The sequence below is a fragment of the Felis catus genome, chromosome F2, assembly GCF_018350175.1.
Source record: "Felis catus isolate Fca126 chromosome F2, F.catus_Fca126_mat1.0, whole genome shotgun sequence".
NCBI lineage: Eukaryota > Metazoa > Chordata > Mammalia > Carnivora > Felidae > Felis > Felis catus.
The window spans coordinates 29,114,256-29,135,126 of record NC_058385.1 but is presented as its reverse complement, the minus strand read 5'-3'; the positions used below and the strand labels follow the sequence as shown (position 1 = coordinate 29,135,126).

At 36.1% G+C, this 20,871-nt stretch overlaps 1 protein-coding gene across 3 annotated transcripts in view; it reads right to left on the bottom strand.

Moving 5' to 3' along the window:
- Nucleotides 1–3,413: 3,413 nt before the first annotated feature.
- The window catches only part of ZBTB10 (zinc finger and BTB domain containing 10), a 37,656-nt gene continuing 20,198 nt past the window's right edge, over nt 3,414–20,871 (bottom strand). For 2 of the 3 annotated variants that reach the window (XM_011291335.4, XM_006943284.5), the window contains exons 3-6: nt 13,265–13,363; nt 8,987–9,163; nt 8,587–8,759; nt 3,414–8,322 (exon numbers count right to left, since the gene is read on the bottom strand). In XM_011291335.4, the coding sequence (XP_011289637.1) occupies nt 8,017–8,322; nt 8,587–8,759; nt 8,987–9,163; nt 13,265–13,363 (755 nt within the window). In that variant the 3' untranslated portion in view covers nt 3,414–8,016. The remainder of the gene's footprint in view (nt 8,323–8,586; nt 8,760–8,986; nt 9,164–13,264; nt 13,364–20,871) is intronic. The other variant, XM_045050168.1, reaches the window with a different exon arrangement.

Genomic DNA, 20,871 nt, shown 5'->3' with positions numbered 1-20,871 from the left:
AGCCTGTTTCAGATTCTGTGTCTCCCTCTCTCTGACCCTCCCCCATTCATGCTCTGTCTCTCTCTGTCTCAAAAATAAATAAACGTTAAAAAAAATTTTTTTAAGAAAAAAAAGAATAATTGAGAACAGAATATAGTGTGATCTCATCCATCACAGGTAACCATTTTCTCACAAATGGGTATTCAATATATATCTATATAACTAAAGAAGAGTCCATAAGCTAAAATGGGAGCTCACATTTTTGAATATAGTATAAGTCACCAGTAGCAACAAAGAAAGAAGGGCCAGAAAACAGGCTGGATGCCAGTAAGTCACCTACCTTCAGAAGACCCACATAAGGGCAGAAGTTTAGAATGAAAGACTCCAAAAAACTGCCGGAAATCTAATGTAGGATTCTAATAAACATCTTTAGACCTATGAAGTAACAAAATCCTAAAAGAAGGTAAATTTAAGACTACCAATAAAAGAAAATCCACATCAACATATATAAAGCTGTTGTTCAAATCTCCCTTGCCACAGGTGAGGATAATTCCTTGGACTAGAGCTCTTGGACATGGATTCCGTTCCTAGAACTGCGATTCTTTGGAATGAGTTAATTATTTGATCTAATCCTTTAGGTGGCAATTACTTTAAAAATTAACATAGTAAAACCCACTTTGGAGAATTACCCATGTGTCCATGAAAATGCCAACATCCCAGTTTAGGAATCTAGGTCTTACCATAATCCAAGTGGATGGCTCATCTACAGGGGAGAGGGTGACAAAACTACTAATCTCCATCTTCCACATGAACACAATCTTTCATATGGCAAAATATAAATGCCTACACAACATGTCTCTTTATAAATATAAAAATCATCAGCAACAAAAGCATCAGATCTAAATGATCTTTGTTGATGCACTGCTGCACTCTACATCAAAGTATAAACTCTAATAGGGTTTTTCACATCTTCCTCACATACACAGAATATTAGATACTTTAAGATGTTAGTGGGGGCTATGCCAGTCATTTTAAAACAAATATTTTACAGCAAATGGCTAATACTTAATCTTGTCACTAACGATTCCAAGTTATATGGATGGTGTAGGTTAAAAAAAAATCAAAAGGCTATGTGCACTGAGATTTCTATCATGATACCTGCTGTAAGTTGGGTTTGGTTATTATGTCTTCAGATAGTGGTCACCTATGGGGGTATTGTGGGAAAGGGTCCAAAGGAATCCCACACATCCTGTGCTTGGCAACACAAACTACTTGTAAACAAAATTAGCTTATTAACTATATGCCACTAGATAGTAGCAAGCAAATTCCTAAAAAATTTGCTGACGGTCTTTTAATCACTTAGTAAATAATTTTGAGCTCAGAATGCGTGCCAGAAATTACATTTAAGTTCACTTTGTAGTCTCTAATTTCAGTTTTCCCAAATCCTAGATCCCAAAACTGACTGCAAAGTCATTGTTGTAACCTCTCTGGGAATCAGTTATCAGTCTGCCAAAATTTCTTTCAACCTAGGGGATCCTGGTGGCTCAATCGGCTGAGTGCCCAACTTTGGCTCAGGTCACGATCTCACGGTGTGGAGTTCGAACTGCTGCTGTAAGCACAGAACCTCCTGCTTCAGACCCTCTGTCCCCCTGTCTCTTTGCCCCTCCCCTGCTTGTGTGCTCTAAAAAATAAACATTAAAAAAATTTCCTTCAACCTAAAAAATTATACAATTGGGGTACCTGGGTGGCTCAGTTGGTTAAGTGTCCGACTCTTGATTTCAGCTCAGGTCATAATCTCAGTTTGTCGGTTTGAGCCTTGCATTGAGCTTTGCACACTGATCACGCAGAGCCTGCTTGGGATTCTCTCCCTCTCCCTCTGCCCTTCCCAGCTCACAGTGTTTCACTCTCAAAACAAACTTTTTAAAAAATTCTACAATTATCTTGAAACATTTTGTGTCGCTGAGTGTTCAGACATGTGCTAAGAAATGATTGTCTCCTGTGTATCTTTCACTAATATTCTAAAACATACCAAATTATGCCTGGAAGATTAATAATTACTTATTGCCAAACTTTGGTTGGGTTGGAAAAAATAAATATCTGGCTGGCAATCAGAAAGTATCAATAGCATGTAAAGGCACCATGCAGTAATACAACCTACTTTTTAATTCCTATAATTAACTGAATAGATTTCTTGTGGTTCATTTTTTATTTCCTTTAGTTCAAAATTGAGAAAAAGTTACAACACAGATGAAGACCTGAAGGACCTTTAATTTTCTCATCTAACCAAGGACCCAGTAATTTAATTTCCTATACTACCTTCCAAACATTGGTCTGTGATGATGTGCAAAGTGAAAAAGAAAAAAGCTCAAGTAGCAATTTTTTCCATAAAGCTAAACCAATCGTTCTTAATTTCCACTGTATCCTTTTTGGTGTCATGAGATACTTAAAGCATAATCTTATCAATGTTCTTGCTAAACCAGATAAAAAACTGGTTAACTACAATGGTCCAAAAAATTTTAATCGAAAAACAAAACACCTTTGGATAGAAATGTTTGGTCAATTATTACCTTAGCCAAAAGGCTTATCAGGTAATCTTCCACTTTCTCTAGAATATCTCCAGCAATAGGACATCTGGTTTCTTTCTGAAGCAATTACATTTCATCTTTGGATAATTACTAAAAGCTGGTTTTTAATCTGGAGTCAAATAGTCCCAGTCTTAACCTCTTGGAACCATACAGAATATATGTAATTATTCTGCCACATGACGGCTTTTATAATTTTAAGACACTAGGCTTTTACACGTTACATGGCCACCCTTCTCCAAACAAAACTTTTATTTCTTTAGTAAAGTCTGTATCTGGTCACTCTATGATTTCCTTTGTTCTATTACTAATACCACAACCACAAATACCTAAAAAAGTAATAATAAAACAAGTATGTTTTCTCTATATTATTAAAGTTACAGACACCCAAAACATAGATTTACTTGTAATTCATTAGTCTACTAATACGCAGTAAATATGGGATGTAGTTTACCTTTGCTTTTCAATCCACTTCCAAAATTATGCACACGTGTAAATTAGAGGGGAAATATTTTAATGTTTTCTAAAACCTGTAAAGAATCCCAAAAGTAATAAAGATTAAAAGATAGATGAAATGCTGATTACAAATCACTGCTATCTATGAATTAAAGCAGCTCTCCAAGCATTACGAGGAGGTAGTTTGAGTCATTTATGCACTTCATATAAAAACATACAAACCAAAAAACCCTATTATGTAATTCAAACTTGTAAACCTTAAGTACAAAGATATCTGAATTATACATAAGTCAAAGTTTACAAAGGTGCTCCCCTACCCCAAATAGTCCAAATACACTTTCAAAGAAATCTGAATTAAATGTCAGAGTCAACAAAATTCACAAAGCCAGAAGCAAGTTTAGTGCTCACAAGTTTATATTTTTAGGTTTGATAAAGATTCTTGTGTATTTTCTAAATACACAGACAAAACAGTTTTGGAAGTTTACATACATGTCTTAGGACACTTATACTAGGTAGGTAAATTACATTTAAAAAATTGGTCTTCGTAAAAGATCTTCCCCAAGAGCTTTTACAAACAGCAGGCAGAAGAAAGCGTTCTTTTATGTTTACAGTGTTTAAAATGCTGATTCTCCCATTTCATAATGGCCTCAACCATCCCTCTCCTCAACCCAAAATTTTGTTCTCAATAGCCAGTGTACTCCAAATTAAGTACCCAATGTCATAAAATTCAGGGCCAGAAAACATCTTTTAAAGTGTGCTTATCCCTAACACATTTTAAACTATCTAAGAACTGTTCAGCTTCATTTGAAAGCAGGGATACAGCAGGAAAAAACTTTCCATTTTAAATCCTAAAGTGACTAAGAAAAAACACCTGTTAGTTCTAAGCACATATATTATGTACCATAGTTAAGTTTAAGGATCTGGGTGACTGAACGGCACAAAAACTGGGGTTCGCATCTAGTTCTTCACTTTAAGACCATCCTTTTAAAAATAAAAATGCCACAGCCAATTAATAGCATGTGCTACACTGAGGTCAGGTGTCTTATTTATAGTCAGGTGACAAAACTGCTGTATTAGGAGGAAAAGACTGATAAGGATATTTGAGGGGGAGGAAAGATTAGACACTCAAATTCCTAACGTATGATGTTTTATGGGGAGAACATGTCTCCATACACAAACTGCTTTTAAAGCACTGAAATTCTACAAAAGTTTAATGAGGCAGTTAATAGAGCCCCCTAAAAAGAACATGGGCTTCAGAATCAGATCTGGTCAAAACCCAGCTCTACCACTTAGTAGCTGTGTCACATCGGGCAAGTTATGTTATGCAAATTTCTTGGAGCCTTTTCTCTTCCATAAAATGGAGACAATAGCACCCACCTTAGGGAATTAGACAAAATAAAGTAAAGCGCAAGGGCACATGTAGGCACTAAAACAATGGTAGCTTTTGAATCATTATCCAGAAAAATAAACTCTTCTATGTTGACAAAATCTTTAAAATATACATAAAGCTTACCGAAGTTTTTAAATTTATTTTTTAAAACTCCTCTTCCATCACACTTTGCCCCGTATTATACTCCTCCAGTCATCTTCAGGCCTTTTACAACTGTATGAATATAAATTTCCCAACCCTGATCCTTTCATTTTCTATTTTCTCCCCCTTTCCTCTTGGTTCACATCTATTATTAAACTAAGATGTATTAGGCTCCTATTATGCACCAGACATTGTTCTAAGCGCTTTACATGAATTAACTCATTCATTTCTCTCTTCTCCAGCAGGATGGCTCTACCAAAACCAGCTAGTGTTTCCCTTCCCCCCTCAAATTTCAAAGCTATTCATTAGTGCTCAGCTTCCCCTTCCTACAGTTTTTTTTAAGCTCTTAATTGCTAGGGTGCTAAAATTTAGCAAAACATCTAGTGAATATGAATAATGAGGGCCAATAACAACAATGCAGGGACCATATGGAAGTAACTGTCTCTGAGAATTCTAAGAAATAATACATGATCTTGATTTATATGAGAGGGTCTGTTACTAGAGCAAATAGGAAAGAAAGTTTATATTCTTCCTCTTCATTAAAATTACAAGCTCTAAAATATGCTTCTCATTTAAAATATAAGTTACAAGAGAAAAATTCAGCAAATGTATAACACATAATTCTGCCAGGGCTCCACAGACAAAATTATGAGTATTTCATTGTCACCTTGAGACCAATCATAAGTTCTTATTATCTATCAACTTCCTGAAATTGTACTGTAAGTCAGAAAAAGAATATACTTTAAAAAAAAAAAAAGTCCAGTAGTATACCTTAGTACTAAAACTATTTTTAAAAAAAGACCTAGAAGGGAAAAGGCAGTCCCTCGAGATCATGAAACAAAATAAGTTAGGCAGTCAGCAAGTAGAAAAATCTGTCAGTTCTGTTTCTGGTAAAATGTTTACTTTAAAGAAGAAATTTTTATATAGGCTGAGGCTAATATATTCAAGAGTATAAACATTATTCCTTTGGATTACCTTTCTAAAAACAAACTTTTAAAGTATCATATTTCAGTTGACTAAAAATATAGCCAAATCTGTCACAACACAACATAAAAAGTAATGGACAATTATAGAATATTTTAAATTAACAGTAACAAGCCATCTACATCAAACCTTGTTTCCAACTAAAACCAAAACAAAAGCACAACAATCCCGTAGTGTACCAAGTGTGTATTTCAATTTACTGTATGCAATCTAACAAAAATTTGGTCATAATTTACCAGATATACATAAATGATTTAAGTAGTAAAAGAAAATTCAGTTTAAAGAGAGTAAGTTCATATCTTGAGGAAAAGTAAAAGTACATTAAGAATGTAAAGCCAAGTCCAGTTTCTATGCAATAAGTGAACTGTAGTCTAATAAAGCAGATTTAGGTGATTTTCAGATATATATCTTTTCTCTTTAATATATATTTATATATAGACAGATCTACCAATTGTAAACTATGGTTTATTTTAAAGGAGGGGGATAATGGGATGAAAGAAATCTTTATACTATACTTACATATTCACAAAGCAGAACATTTTACGTTTAAAATACTTTTTCATTCATAGTATCTTTGCCCAACTAACGTCTACTTTGGACCCCACCAGAATTACATTATACTCATTTGTCTAGAACACTGAGAATAAGATGTACTCTTCAGTCTTAAACAAAAATCAAACCAAACTATTCATGTCAGTTTTACAATTATGTAGAAACTACAATAAAGTTTAGATGACAAAAGATGTATCTAACCATGTAACTGTATTTTATATCTTTGATTTATCCAAGCAAAAACATCAATGTCTAACATTAAACCATTATAGTACTGAAGTTGGAGACAATGAGAAAGCTTGTCTCTTAAAAAACCTATCAGCTTTTCAACTTTGATCAGATGGAGCACCAAAAGGATTATGTCTGTCAAAGTATACTTTGCAATTTTTTCCACACAAATAGCATAATTTAGTGACCTGATATAAAATAGGAAAATATACTCAATTTCTATTTAAAAGAAAGCTGAAAATATGATATCCCTCAATCTTATATAATATACAATATGTTCCTGATAAATGTCATGCATGTTAATATTAATTATGTGAAATGCTGCTGTGAGTTTAACAATCAGCTAATTCATCTGTCATTAGGCTAAATAAATCTGACAATTTCAACTTAATACATCACCCCTTGTACCCTGAAGAATTTAGTTAACAGAATAATTGTAAAGCCTCTCAATATCTTATTTGTAAGATTTTTGCAGATTGTTGAATCATGGTGACTACCAGAAAGACTATATATGAAAATGTAGTAACTTTGAGGAATTGAAAAAATAATGATCTATCATAATTTCAAAACGTTCAATATCCCAGTAAGTATCAAACAAAAGAGAATGCACTTTTTGTGTTATTTTTAATGATAAAAAGGGCACAGGAATAAAAACCTGATATTTCACTTATATTGCATAACAAGCTAACCAAACTGGACATGGAGGTCAAATTAGGAAACAAATCATTTTCCTTATTGTTTCTATGACGACTTTTCTTTCGATTAGATTTCTGTCTTTTCATATAGGACTGAGGTATAGTACACTGGCAAAAATAAAAAGAGGCAAACCAGAATAGTGCCAAAGTAACAGATACCCAAAACCGAATACCATGTCAGAAAACGTCATATAGTAACCATTTATCGATTACAGCAGCAGGAGAAAGTTACTTCTAGATCATAATCATTTTAGTGGTATTTGTCAACTTCGCCATGTTAACTTTGCAACATCATTTCTTCATTTGTAAAGTAGTAAAATTCATGTCAAAAAGGAAAGGGGGAATGGAGGAAGTCAGTTAGTTCATTCCAATAAATTACCTCTCCAGTTCTTATAAACATGCCCATCAGCACAAAATTGAGAAATAATACCTAAGACTAGAAGAGACTTGGTTTAAGTTATGAAGCAAATTAAAATGGAAAAATACAGAAAGGTAGAACCCATGGGGTTGAAAAGGCCCCTCACTGAAAATCTGTATTAAAAAAAATAAAATTAATAAAAATAAAAATAGAAACAAAACTCTACTAGTACAAACTAGCCTGAGTGGTTTGATGGACAGAGTAATTGGGTCAGCTGTCACTGTAGTCTCATAAATGGGTTTTCTTCATTCATGTTAAAGTGGCACATGAATGTAAGATCTTTAAGGACACGTACTATATATTCATAGGACCCAAATAGTTACTGTATATCCTATAAATAAAAAATATTTTTGATAACTGACTGAAGATGGGACTCCATGTAATCCAACCACAAGGTTGTTTGCTGTACAGTCCTGTGCAAATATAAAAAAAAAATTTTTTTTTGCTATAAGGCTTTTTGACCCTACAGTTTTCACAGCAACATAACTACCATCCAGCATGTACCATATTTTGCAAGCCTTCAAGTTCAACAATTCAAATTGTCGATTCATATTATGTCCAAATGCAGCATCCTTGAGGAGTATAGGTCAGTTAATCATCTAGAGACATACAAACATCTCCTGATTCATCCCATCGAGATGGATCATTCTGATCTTCTCCATCATCAACCAGCTCTTCGTCAGCTTCTCCTACTTCATTTTCTTCATATTCTTCATCCCGAGGGAAATCTGTATCCTGTCCCTGATCTACACCTTCTTGCCCTCCTGGTTGTGATTTATCTGCACAGTCTACACAAACACCATAGCGTCGAGATCCATGTCTTATTCCAACACTGGCTGCTAACATGAAGATCTTCTTACACACCATACATTTGTATTTTTTATCCTTTTTATGCACCTAATTGAAGGGGGGAAAAATCCAATATAAGGATAGTACAGACAATAATGCATTTGAACCACTCAAACCACCCATTCAACAATGAGTGAATATATACCTTGTTTTTCTGTATGAAGTTCAGTTCATAAATCACATTCTCTGTTTAAGGCAATTTATTTAATATCAACCTTCCCTAAATTTCAGGTAATAGTGTTAAAATATCTTAAATTTCCCTGACATGAATATAGTTTATCTCAAAGATCATTTATATTTAAAGTTACTTACCAGGGAATGTCTTTTCACATGTTCTCTGCGAGTAAACAGTTTTCCACAAATGTCACAGCTAAATGATCTGACTCCCGTATGAATGAGCAAATGCCTTTTTAGTGTTCGTCTGTATTTGGCTACATAGCTACAATGAGGGCATTTTAACTTGTTCATGATTAGAGATGATTCACCTTTGAGAATAAAAACAAAACAAAACGAAACAAAAACACACACACATAAAAAGCAATTATATATTAAACAGAAAATTTGCTATCAAAACCTTGTCTCTATCCCTGATAACAGGGATTATTATAGGGCTACCATACTATTCAATTTTTTTAAAACCCAGAATATGGAAGCTTTTAATTGTTAAAAATAATTTAAAAAATCTGTAGATGTTTAGATGACTAATACTTGCCATTTTCCCAAGTTTCTTGTTTTGGCCAAGATTCAGGCAATAATCCATACTTGAAATCGTTTGAAGCACCTGGTATCAATCCATACTTGAAATCATTTGAAGTACCTGGTAGCAATCCATACTTGAAATCACTTGAAGGGCCAGGCATCAGGCCATACTTGAAATCATGTGAAGTACCTAATACAATTGAAAAGTCATTCTGATATAATGGTGGTAATAAACACCTCTTATTAGAATTAAAAGAAAAAAATATTTATTTATATTTTATGAGCACTATGATAGAGAAGCTTAATATAAATAGGTAAATAAAAATGTCTACATTTTAGTCTAAAATTGACATGTCTGCATACTTTATTGCACTTTTTTCCCATAATTTATTATCCTAATCATAAAACCCTGATTGGCAGGCATCTGAAATAGAAACACTAAAATTTAAAACACAATTCAACCACAGGTAGAGAAAAATTTAGGGAAATAAATCTAAATACTATTTAATACTGCATGGAGGCCACAAGAAAAGTGCTCTTTTATACTGTATTTCAAACATTCAAAACAGCACTCTTAATTGTTACTCCTAATTATTATATCATTTGAGACTATCGCCCTGAAGCCCAGCTGTGGAATGGAATAGTGTCCTTATTGTGCCCAAAATAATCACAATCTTGTTTTTAAGACTAATCAGTATAGAAAAACGGGTGAAGAATGAAGAATAAATACAAGGAAATTACAAATTCAAGGTTCTCGCATTATTACACCCGTTTGTTGTTTCAGACACACTGGGCAAGGTAACTGAATGCCCTCTTGGGGAGTTCATCAAAACCTCTCTAACTCCATCCTTAAATCCAGAAAGTAGAATTAGAATAGTCAATATCCCTTAAGGAATTTGTGCCAGAGGACCTTTAGACTAGCTAAGAGAAAAATTACCTCCTTTGGATATGATTCCTTTTTACTTCTTAAGATTTTATTTTTTAAGTAATCTCTAAACCCAGTGTGGTTGCTTGAATGAACTTACAACCCTGAGATCAAGAGTTGCATGCTCCACCGACTGAGCCAGCCAGTCACCCCCGGGACAAGATTCCTTCTTGAATATTGTATGTATTTCCCTAAATCCAGGAATCCTGTGGCAATGTAAACATATTCAGAATTCTCCATAGCTATTGCCACACTATGATCCAATCAATCATCAACTTTTGCCTCTGGATTATTTTCAGAAGCCATCAGTTTGTATCCAGGCTCACAATGTTGCCCTCTTACAGTTTGCTCTCAACACAGCAATTAGAGATTCTTTCAGAACTTTAATTCAGAGCCTGGCACTGCTCTGCTCAAAAGCCTGCAAGGACTACCCATATCTCATTCATAGTAAAAACCAAAGACTTCCAAATTCTTACATATCCTTACCTACTCTAGCCCTTGCTTCTAATGACTCCCCCTGGTCAATCTGTTTCAGCCATACTGTTCCTCCATGGGAAAATGGGTCCCTCTGCAAGACCTTTGCACTTAAACTCTTCTTTCCTCTGCCTGAACACTCCTTTCCAGGCTATATACTCACTCACTTGTGCAGTAATTAATTTTCCTCCCACAGAAACCATGGACTTTATATAAAACAATGCTTGTTAAAAAGGACTTTGTAAAAATTTATTTTCCTGTATCTACCTGCCAGATATACTTCTCTTAAAAATTAAAATAACTTGGGGTGCCCGGGTGGCTCAGTCGGTTAAGCATCCGACCTCAGCTCAGGTCATGATCTCATGGTTCAGGAGTTTGAGGCCTGCATCAGGCCCTGTGCTGACAGCTCAGAGTCTGGAACCTGCTTTGGATTCTGTGGTCTCCCTCTCTCTCTCTGCCTGTCCCCCATTCATGCTCTCCTTCCCTCTCTCAAAAATAAACATTTAAAAAAATTAAAATAACTTAATATTTATTCTTCAGTGAAAGTATCACTAACCAACAATGCAAAAGGTCTCTAAGGTGTTTAAAATTTCACTATTATCAGGGCACAGGGGAGGCTGAGTTCGTTGAGCCATCCAACTCTTGATTTCAGCTCATGTCACGATCTCTCCTTTCTTGGGTTTGAGCCCCATTATCAGGCTCTACAATGACAGCACAAGCCTGCTTGGGATTCTCTGCCCCTCTCTCTCAAAATAAACTTAAAAAAAAATTCATTTCTATTAATGTAAATTGTTTTATACTTGGAATACCTTTATACCTTTTTAATGTCAGGAAAGACTTCTGAATTGACAATTAGATAATTAAACTATAATGTACTTCTGTTCAAGGGTAAGTTTTCAGAATCCTAAAGTGAGACATCATGTGTGTACATGTGTGTGTGTGTGGGGGGGGGTGGAGACTGGGATGGGGGTGGTAGCCTGGGAACACAAATCTATCAATTTTCAGTTTTACACTTCTACATAAAGCCTGAGCTTTGACTTGTAGTTCTTGATGAAATCAGTACAAAAAAGCTGAGAGCAAGAACTTGCCTGTTTTACTCACCTTTGTATTGCTAATGTCCAAAGCATATACCCTTCAACTATTTATTGAATAAATGTATCTAGTGAATGCTAACACACATGTACTATTTTTTACTTCCTCAAAATACTTAACTTAAAAAATTAAAACTTTTTAATACTGGAAATTCTGTATTTCTCTAGGTAATCTAAAGATCTGATAAACATCCAGGATAACAGACAAGAGACACCATATCTAGAATACAAAATTCAAATTAAGAAAACCTCAACCCAAACTTCTTTCACCTGTCCCAATTCTTGTAACAGTAGAAATTACTATTTATAGGAAGTATATGAGCAGTTTGACAAAGGTATTGCCTTTATAATTCAATACACTGGAAGATCATTAAGGTAATTAAAGATCTACTTCAAAACTGTGCTCACTGTTTAATAATATCCTTCAGGATACATTTTTCCATAATGGCAAACTAAGAAGAAAGCAGCGTTTTTCTGAACTCAAATCCTAAGACAAAGGCTGATCTCAGTCATAAAAAAGCACATGGATCAAAATGACCCCTAAGAGAAATGGCTTTAAATCAAGGGTTTACTTTTTTGAAAAGATTATATGGACCATCCCCCATTGAAAATGTTTATGTGTAGAAATTCACTTCACCCCTCAATATAGCATGTATCTTTTAGAGCTTTTTCAAACATAACCACAGTACCTTTATCACATCCAAGAAATTTAAAATTGCCCAACTACCATTTAACCCATACTACATATTCAAATTTCCAACTGTTCCCCAAATGCCCCTTTACTCATTTTAGAACCCTGATGTTATCAAGACTGATAATGCCTTCTGGTTGGTCTCCTGGAGTCTAGTGGTTCTTCTGCTGGTCTTTCATGGCATTAACATTTAAAAAACCCAGAGTAGCTAGATTTCTGTAGGCTTGTCTGATATCTCCCTCATGATCAGATTTGAGTTAAACATTTTGCCATAGGTGATGTTGTGCACCTGCTACTGCATTATGGCAAGAGGCAGGTTATTTCTGTTTTTTTTATTGTAAAGAAATCTTTTCTTTTTTGTAACTGAAATAATCTATGGGATAACACGGAGACCATGTGAATATGCTATTACAACAGTCTTTTGCCCAGTCATTATGGAATAAGCCCATCAACAGTGGCTTAACATCCATGGATGATCTTGAATTGTTTCCTGTGGGTTATTTTTCAATTCTATCATTCTGTATTTATTAGCTTGGCATTCTGTTAAGAAAGCTTTTCCCTCTCCTAATTTACTTAGACTCACATTATTCTCTGGAATATTCATGGATTCTTTGCCTTTACTTCTCCCAAAGTTCAAATGATAGAAATATTACTATTCAGAATTAACATTTTGTATTGCCATCACTAATCATACTATTATTTTATATCAAAGCTAATTAAAATACATTAACTAGCCATTTGGATAATTACCATTCTCATTCCATGTATATACTAGCAGGAAACCACCATCTCTATTAACTTAATTATACTGATATTTAGGAATTCTAAAATCTCTAAATAAATGCCTCCCACAAAGAATAAGAAACACCCATCTATTTGTGTTCACCAGGCTTCCAAAGCATTATCAGAAACATAGCTACTCTCCTTTAAGGGAAGAAACTGAGGGGTGCCTGGCTGGCTGTGGAGCCTACTTAAAAATAAATAGATAAACTGATTAGACAGACAGATAGTAAAGAAACTGCAGTAGGTCCTTAAACATATACACAAACAATGCCAAATCTTTAAATCCTCTTAAACATACTCTTACTAATAAAATCCTACTGCACCTACCAGCATCACCTCCATCCTGATTGGAGCTGGCTTCAGCCAATAAATTTGTATTCACATTCCTATCACAATCTGGCCCTGAGAGTAGAGCACCATCCAGGTCTGAAAAGGAGATATTTTAATTGGTTATTTACAACCATACCATAGCCATCATCAAAACACCACTCCCTTCTTGGTATTGTTTCTTATGCAACACTAAGTAGAAAAATATCTGTAAGTATTAAATACCTGCTATATGCTTAATGCTATTAAGGTACAAAATCATTAAGACATGGTTTTCAACCACAAGAACAAGTGCACACTCAACAGTGAGTACACTGTACTGAACATGAATAAGCTTTAGAGACAGGGTGAATTAGGCTACTGGCTATGTGAGCAAGTACCTCAGTTTCCTCATATGCTTCCAACTAGATCACAGATTTGATATATATAGGTAATGCAAGTCAAGTGTTAGAGTTTTGGTGTCTGGCATCCAATGACAGCTGCTACTGCTGCTAGTACCAAGTACTAGGTGTGTAAAACATGGTTTCTGTATTGATTCAGAAATGAAAAGGACCAATTAAAGCTAGAATAGTAAAGCAAGGCTTCAGAGAAGAGGTAATTCCTTAGAATTAACCTTGATATATGGAAAGGATGTGGAAAGGCAGCGTAAATGACATACTAATGATACCAATACTTTTGGTTCCAATCTGTTAATTTCTTTTAAATCTGTTCCATCCCTTCTGTTTCTCTACCACTGCCTTAATCCAGGCATCATCATTCTCTTGGATTAGTGAATTACTGAAACAGTTTCTTGGGTCTCCTTGCTTCAAAATATAATGCTCATAGTTCTATTCATTATCTTTTTTTAATGTTATTTTGAGGGAGACAGCATCCTAAGCAGGCTACACGTCCTCAGCACAGAGCCTCACCCAGGGCTGGAACTAACGAACCATGAGATCATGACCTAAAGTTGAAATCAAGGCATCGTCTTGGTACTTTTATTGGGCGCCTGGTTGGTTCAGTTGGTTAAGTGTCCGACTTCAGCTCAGGTCATACACAGTGCAGAGCTTGCTTCAGATCCTGTCTCCCTCTCTCTCTCTCTGCCCCTCCCCCACTCGTGTGCACAGGCACGCTCTCTCTCAAAAATAAACTTCAAAAAAACTTTTTAATGTTTATTATTTTTGAGAGAGGGACAGAATGCAAGCAGGGGAGGGGCAGAGAGAAAGGGAGACAATATCCAAAGCAGGCTCCAGGCTTTGAGCTGTCAGTGCAGAGCAGATGTGGGGCTCAAACTCACAAATTGCAAAATCATGACCTGAGCCAAAGTCAGACGCTCAGCTGAATGAGCCACCCAGGAGCCCCAAAAATAAACATTAAAAATGCCACTTTTGGCACTCCTGGATGGCTCAGTCAGCTGAGCATCTGATTATCGGTTTCAGCTCAGGTCATGATCTCAGTTTTGTGGATTTGAGCCCCATGTAAGGTAGAACCTGCTTGGGATTCTCTCTTTTCATCTCTGCCCCTCTCCTGCTCATGCTGCCTCTATCTCTCTCAATAAACTTTTAAAAAATTGGGGACATCTGTGTGGCTTTGTCGGTTAAGCTTTCAACTTTGGCTCAGGTCATTCAGGTCATGATCTTGCGGTCCGTGAGTTCGAGCCCAGCGTCAGGCTCCGTGCTGACAGCTCAGCGTCTGGAGCCTGCTTCAGATTCTCTGCCCCTCCCCCACTCATGCTGTCTCTCTCAAGAATAAACATTGGAAAAAAATTTTTTTTTATTTTTTAAATGCCACTTTTTATGGACAATCTGTCCTCTACTTCCAAGATTCATTTTTTTTTAACGGTTATTTATTTTTGAGACAGGGAGAGACAGAGCATGAATGGGGGAGGGGCAGAGAGAGAGGGAAACACAGAATCTGAAGCAGGCTCCAGGCTCTGAGCCATCAGCCCAGAGCCCGACGCGGAGCTCGAACTCCCGGACCGCGAGATCGTGACCTGAGTTGAAGTCGGACGCTTAACCGACTGAGCCATCCAGGCGTCCCCCAAGATTCATTTTTGATAATACCACTCCGTACTTATTGATCTAGCTTCCCAACACTCAAGATAAAAAAAATTTTTTTAATAACAAAAAGAAATCCTTCCTCTTTACATAAGCAGATACTTGATTCAAAAATAAAAAACCAAAAAACTCCATGGTGGGCAAATGAAACTGTGGTACACTTACACAATGGAATTCCACCCAGTAATGGTTCTAGTGCATAGTTATAAAACCTCAAATCACTGAATGGATCTGGCATTTATGGTCTGGTCTAAGAAGCCAGTAGGATTACGTATTTGCATAATGAAGGAGAGAAGAGTATATATTGATCCTCTCAAGCAGGTGCAGATAGGTCATATAGAGCCCTGCAGGTCACGGTCAGGATTCTGGCCTATAGTCTAAAAGCAATAGAAGGATTTTAAACAAGGTGTTAATTTCATTTACCTTAAAAAAAAAAATCCTGGTATTATATGAATTAATTAAAAGAGGGCAAAAAGGTGACTAGCTAGGAAACTATTTTAGAAATTCAGGTAAGAACTGATGGTGGCCTTGACTGACGAAAGCAACAAATGGGGGAAAGTAGATAAGTAAGGAAACTTTGTGGAGGAAGAACCAATAGTGCTTGGTGACAGACTGAATATGGAAAAGGCAGGGTTTGAAGGTAATGAGGGAAATTTCCAGCCTATACTAAAGGCAGTTAGGAAACTCTGGTGGGTAGAGGACCAGTTTTGGAGGCTTACATAGTTATGAAGATACTGAGTTTGACATACCTAAGAAAGAGGTAATTTAATAATAGGTTTGGAGTAGGAATAGGGGTTAAATGGGTAAACTCTAGATACTGCCTGGGACCAAATCTCATCTGTGCCACTTCCCAGCTGTGTGACAGTTGTGAAGCAGCTTATTTTGCTTTTCTAACGTAGTGGTTCTCAAAGTATAGCTCCTAAATCAGCAGCATCAGCATCATCTGGGAACTTGCTAGAAATGTAATTTTCAGAACCTAACCCAAACCTACTGAATCAGGATACTGTGGTGGTGGGGCCCAGAAATCTGCATTTTAAAAAGCCCTCTAGGTGATTCTGATGCTTACTAGAGACTGAGAACTGTTCTATTATAAAAATGGGGAAATTATCAGGCAAAGAACTAAGCACTTTTCATTTATTATCTCAAAGGACCAAATTAGATAAATGAAAAGTGCTTAGCTCTTTGGTAAATAGCAAACACTCAAACTTTTAATTTTTTTTTTTAATTTAAGCTCCCAAGTGAAGAAATTTAGTACCAAAGGCTATACAGATTTGATGCTTAAACTGGTGATAAAAATGAGTTGTCAGAATATATGTGGTAAATAAGACCACGGAAGTAAACAGAGGAGACCATGAGGAAAAAAATATGACCAATATGCTGAGGAATCCTAGCATTCAATAAACTTGAAAAGGATATAAAAGGACTTTAAGAAAGATTATTTAAAAAAAAATTTTTTTAATGTTTATTTGTGTGTGTGTGTGTGAGAGAGAGAGAGAGAGAGAGAGAGAGAGAGAGAGAGGAAGGGAGAGGGGCAGAGAGAGAGGGAGACACAGAATCTGAAGCAGGCTCCATTCTGAGCTGTTAGCACAGAGCCTGACACGGGGCACCTGAGCCCAAGTCGGATGCTTAACTGACTAAGCCACCCAGGCGCCTGTGGAAAAAGAGTATTTCAAGAAATACTCCACCATGACAATGCTGAAATGCTGCCAAAACTTCAAGATTAAGGACTGAAATGTGCATTACTTTCATTCAATAAATACTGAGCACCTAGGACATCACTAGTGATCTTAGAGTAACACTGGTGTTATCAATGGGGCAAGGAGAAAGAGCAAGAGTGGCCTGTGCTGTGGATGGAAAATGAAGAATTATGATATATAATACAATCTGAGAGATTTGGTTGCAAAAGGGAATAGTGAGAAATAGAGTAAGAGTTTATTTTTTTAAAGATGAAAGTAATAAACATCTTTGAATGCTGAAATGAAGAGGTCACTAAGAGAAAAGTTAAAAATATTGAGGAAATACTGCAAAGAGGAGTCTGGAATCCAGAAGCAAATGTTTGGGTACTTAAGAGAGAGAGAAAGGATAATCAACATATAGAGATAAATTTGAAGACAAGTACTTAAGGGCATTCATCTATTGGCTTTTATATTCTCCATAAGGTGGAATAGTAAAATAGGAGGTTATTGCCTACAGTAAATGTTGGCTGTCAGGAGAATGAACAAGTACTTCATATGCAGAGCAGGAAAAGGAAATAGACACAGACTCCTTTACCTGTTCCTTGAGAGACGGGATATTGGTTAGGTTTTATTTTCCCAGCATTGTCATAATGAGTGACAAAATGCTTTTCAACAAGTGTTGTTAAATGTTGGTTTGAATATTCTGCCTTCTGCAACCTCTATTACTAGTTTAATTAATGGCATTTAAATGACAATTTCTCAGTTTTCTGGTGTACAGTAACATTAAAACATAACCAGTAACTGAAAATAATTAACTGAAATCTAGTGCCTTTGTTTTCCTATGAAAACCTGAATGTATTTCAATAGTAAATTTAAATTGTTATTCAAACAACTGTACTAGGTTTCCCCAACATCTTTTTTTTTTTAAAGTCACTATTCTGAAGAATACAGCCTGTTCAGAGGGCACTACAAAGTGGGTTTGTAAATACAGGCAGGGCGTTTCTATTTATGTAACATTCTATAGTGATTTGTTGAAGGCTTCCTCAGCTAGTTCTTAAAATAGACATTTCCTGTCTCCTACTCTACCTCTTAAGTATTAGAATTTAATTTGTGATCTTTACCCTAAGTTCAGAACACCTTAACCTGAAAGCTTAACAGATGGCAAATATATTCTTTCTGTGGACAATATTTCTTCTCAAAAACAAAATCATAACCATGCTACAAATATCAAATCTCTTTCAAAAGGTACTACTTAGTTCTTGATATCAAAAACAAATTCTCATGGGTGCCTGGATGGCTCAGGAGATTGTCTCTCTCCCTCTCTGCCCCTCCCCATCACAGTTTCTCTTTCAAAAATAAACATTAAAAACAAAACAAACAAGCAAACAAACACACACAAATTCTTAGAATAGGTGAGCTCTTCCAGGTTGACAATAAGCATGTTTAACTCAGGAATCAATACATCACGCTGGTACCTTATTCAAAACCAGCCAAACTGCCTAGCAAATCATTTTTAATCAGTTGATGTGAATGGGATAGGAGGCAGCTAACCATTCACTTCAAACAGAAATGAATTTTGTTTCACTAGCAAGCAAAAGCAGTAACTCTGGGTCATCGTTTTTCTCCAAAACTATAGGATTAAAGAATAAACTCTACTATATTTGGTTTTAGGACATTCGCTCACCTTCCTACTGAAATCTTTTTCGTTTAAACTTGGCAAAAAGGGCTAAGATATCTCTGTAAACAAAAGACCTTTTTTTAAAGAACTATTAAAACAGTTTCACAAGATAGCCATCTTTCTGAATTACAGCAGGTATAGGTACACTATGTATTATCATTGAAACGACTGAATGAATTTAAATGATTGAATTCAAATGGCTATAAGCTGCTTTTTCTCCAGTGAACAGGTAACTACAGACCTCTTCCCCCCCACACACAAACCAAACACCAGATTTTATGCATTCAAGTCTGTAAGTCCCCTTATGTATCTCATTTAAATTTTACTACAAATTTATGGAAGAATAGTAAAAATATTATCAGCTTTATGAGGAACCTAAGATAAGCTAGTGGCAGAGTGCTACATTTATTGCCTATATTACATTGCCTCCTGAGAATATATAAGTTCCAAACCTATGGACTTGCTGCACATGAGGCAAAAAAAAAAAAAAAAAAAATACAATCTGCAATGCTAGAAATGAGTGAAGAAGTACACCCATCTTTAACTTAGTTTCCTAGTGATACTTTATACTTTTTGCTAAATGAACAAAAATAAACTTTACACTCCATGCTAAATCAACATTTGCTTTACTAACTTTATTTAATAAAACCATTTCCAAAATCTTAAATGTACCTAGGTATCAGCTATTGTGGTTCTTTGTAAGTATTACATTTTTGTCTTTGAAGGCAATTTTCTCTTCAGGTTTATTTTTAAGTAACTGACTAACCATGTTTTTGCATGTTTAAAAAGATGACATTTTATTCATGGATTTTTAAAAAACCAGATTAACAGAAAATCAGATTAACAAGCAAAGAAAAGAGAATGAGATTTAAAAAAAGAATGGTGTGGTGCCTGGGTGGTTCAGTTAGTTCCGTTTAAGCATCCAACTCAATTTCAGCTCAGGTCATGATCTTGCACTTGTGAGATTAAGACTGAGCCCTGTGCGTGGGGCTCTGCGCTGGCAGTGAGGAGCCTGCTTTGAATTCACTCTCTCCCTCTCTCTGCCCCTCTCCCCCCACACTCCTGCAAGTATTCTCTCAAAATAAATATTTAAAAAAATAAAAGTAAAGGGGCGCCTGGGTGGCACAGTCGGTTAAGCGTCCGACTTCAGCCAGGTCACGATCTCGCGGTCCGTGAGTTCGAGCCCCGCGTCAGGCTCTGGGCTGATGGCTCAGAGCCTGGAGCCTGTTTCCGATTCTGTGTCTCCCTCTCTCTCTGCCCCTCCCCCGTTCATGCTCTGTCTCTCTCTGTCCCAAAAATAAATAAACGTTGAAAAAAAATTAAAAATTAAAAAAAAATGAAATAAAAAATAAAAAAATAAAAGTAAAATAAAGTAAAATCTTGGTCTCTACTCCCTCTTTAGTTTATAACAATCACAACTTCATTTTTCTCACATAAAAAAGAGTGGCAATGTTTGCCCACTTCACAAAGTTGCTGTGAAAAGTGACACCAGGGGGCGCCTGGGTGGCTCAGTTGTTTATAAGCATCCAACTTCGCCTCAGGTCGTGACCTCAGTTCGAGTTTGAGCCCCACATCGGGCTCTGTGCTGACAGCTCAGAGCCTAGAGTCTGCTTCAGATTCTGTCTCCCTCTTTCTCTGCCCTTCCCCCACTCGCACTCTGTCTCTCTCAAAATAAACATTAAAAAAATTTTTTAATGAATAAAAGTGACACCAGTAAATGAAAATACTGAGTAAACTGTGAAGTGTAATATCAATCTGGTGTCATTAAGTGTGATTAATCTTGGGGCCTATCGTTATAGGTTTCTCTTGGACCACGGCAGGCAATGCTTCCAAATCATCTGGTAAAGGGAGTGGTACGGCACTTGCCTGTAAATGCTAAATAAACAAAACCAAATTGGAAGGTTTCCCCAACAATTTTCTTCTGGGTCTCAAAATTCCAAACATGAAGCAGGTACAAACTTACTCAGACTGTCTTAAAAGACAGATATTCTGGAAATCAATGAAATGACAGAGAACATCAGAAATCAAGATTTATTATTTTTTTAATATTTATTTTTGAGAGAGAGACAGAGACAGAAAGTATGAGGCAGAGACGGGCAGAGAGAGGGAGACAGATTCTGAAGCAGGCTCCAGGCTCCAAGCTGTGAGCACAGAGCCCAATGCAGGGCTTGAATTCATGAACCGTGAGATCATGACCTGAGCCGAAGTCGGAAGCCT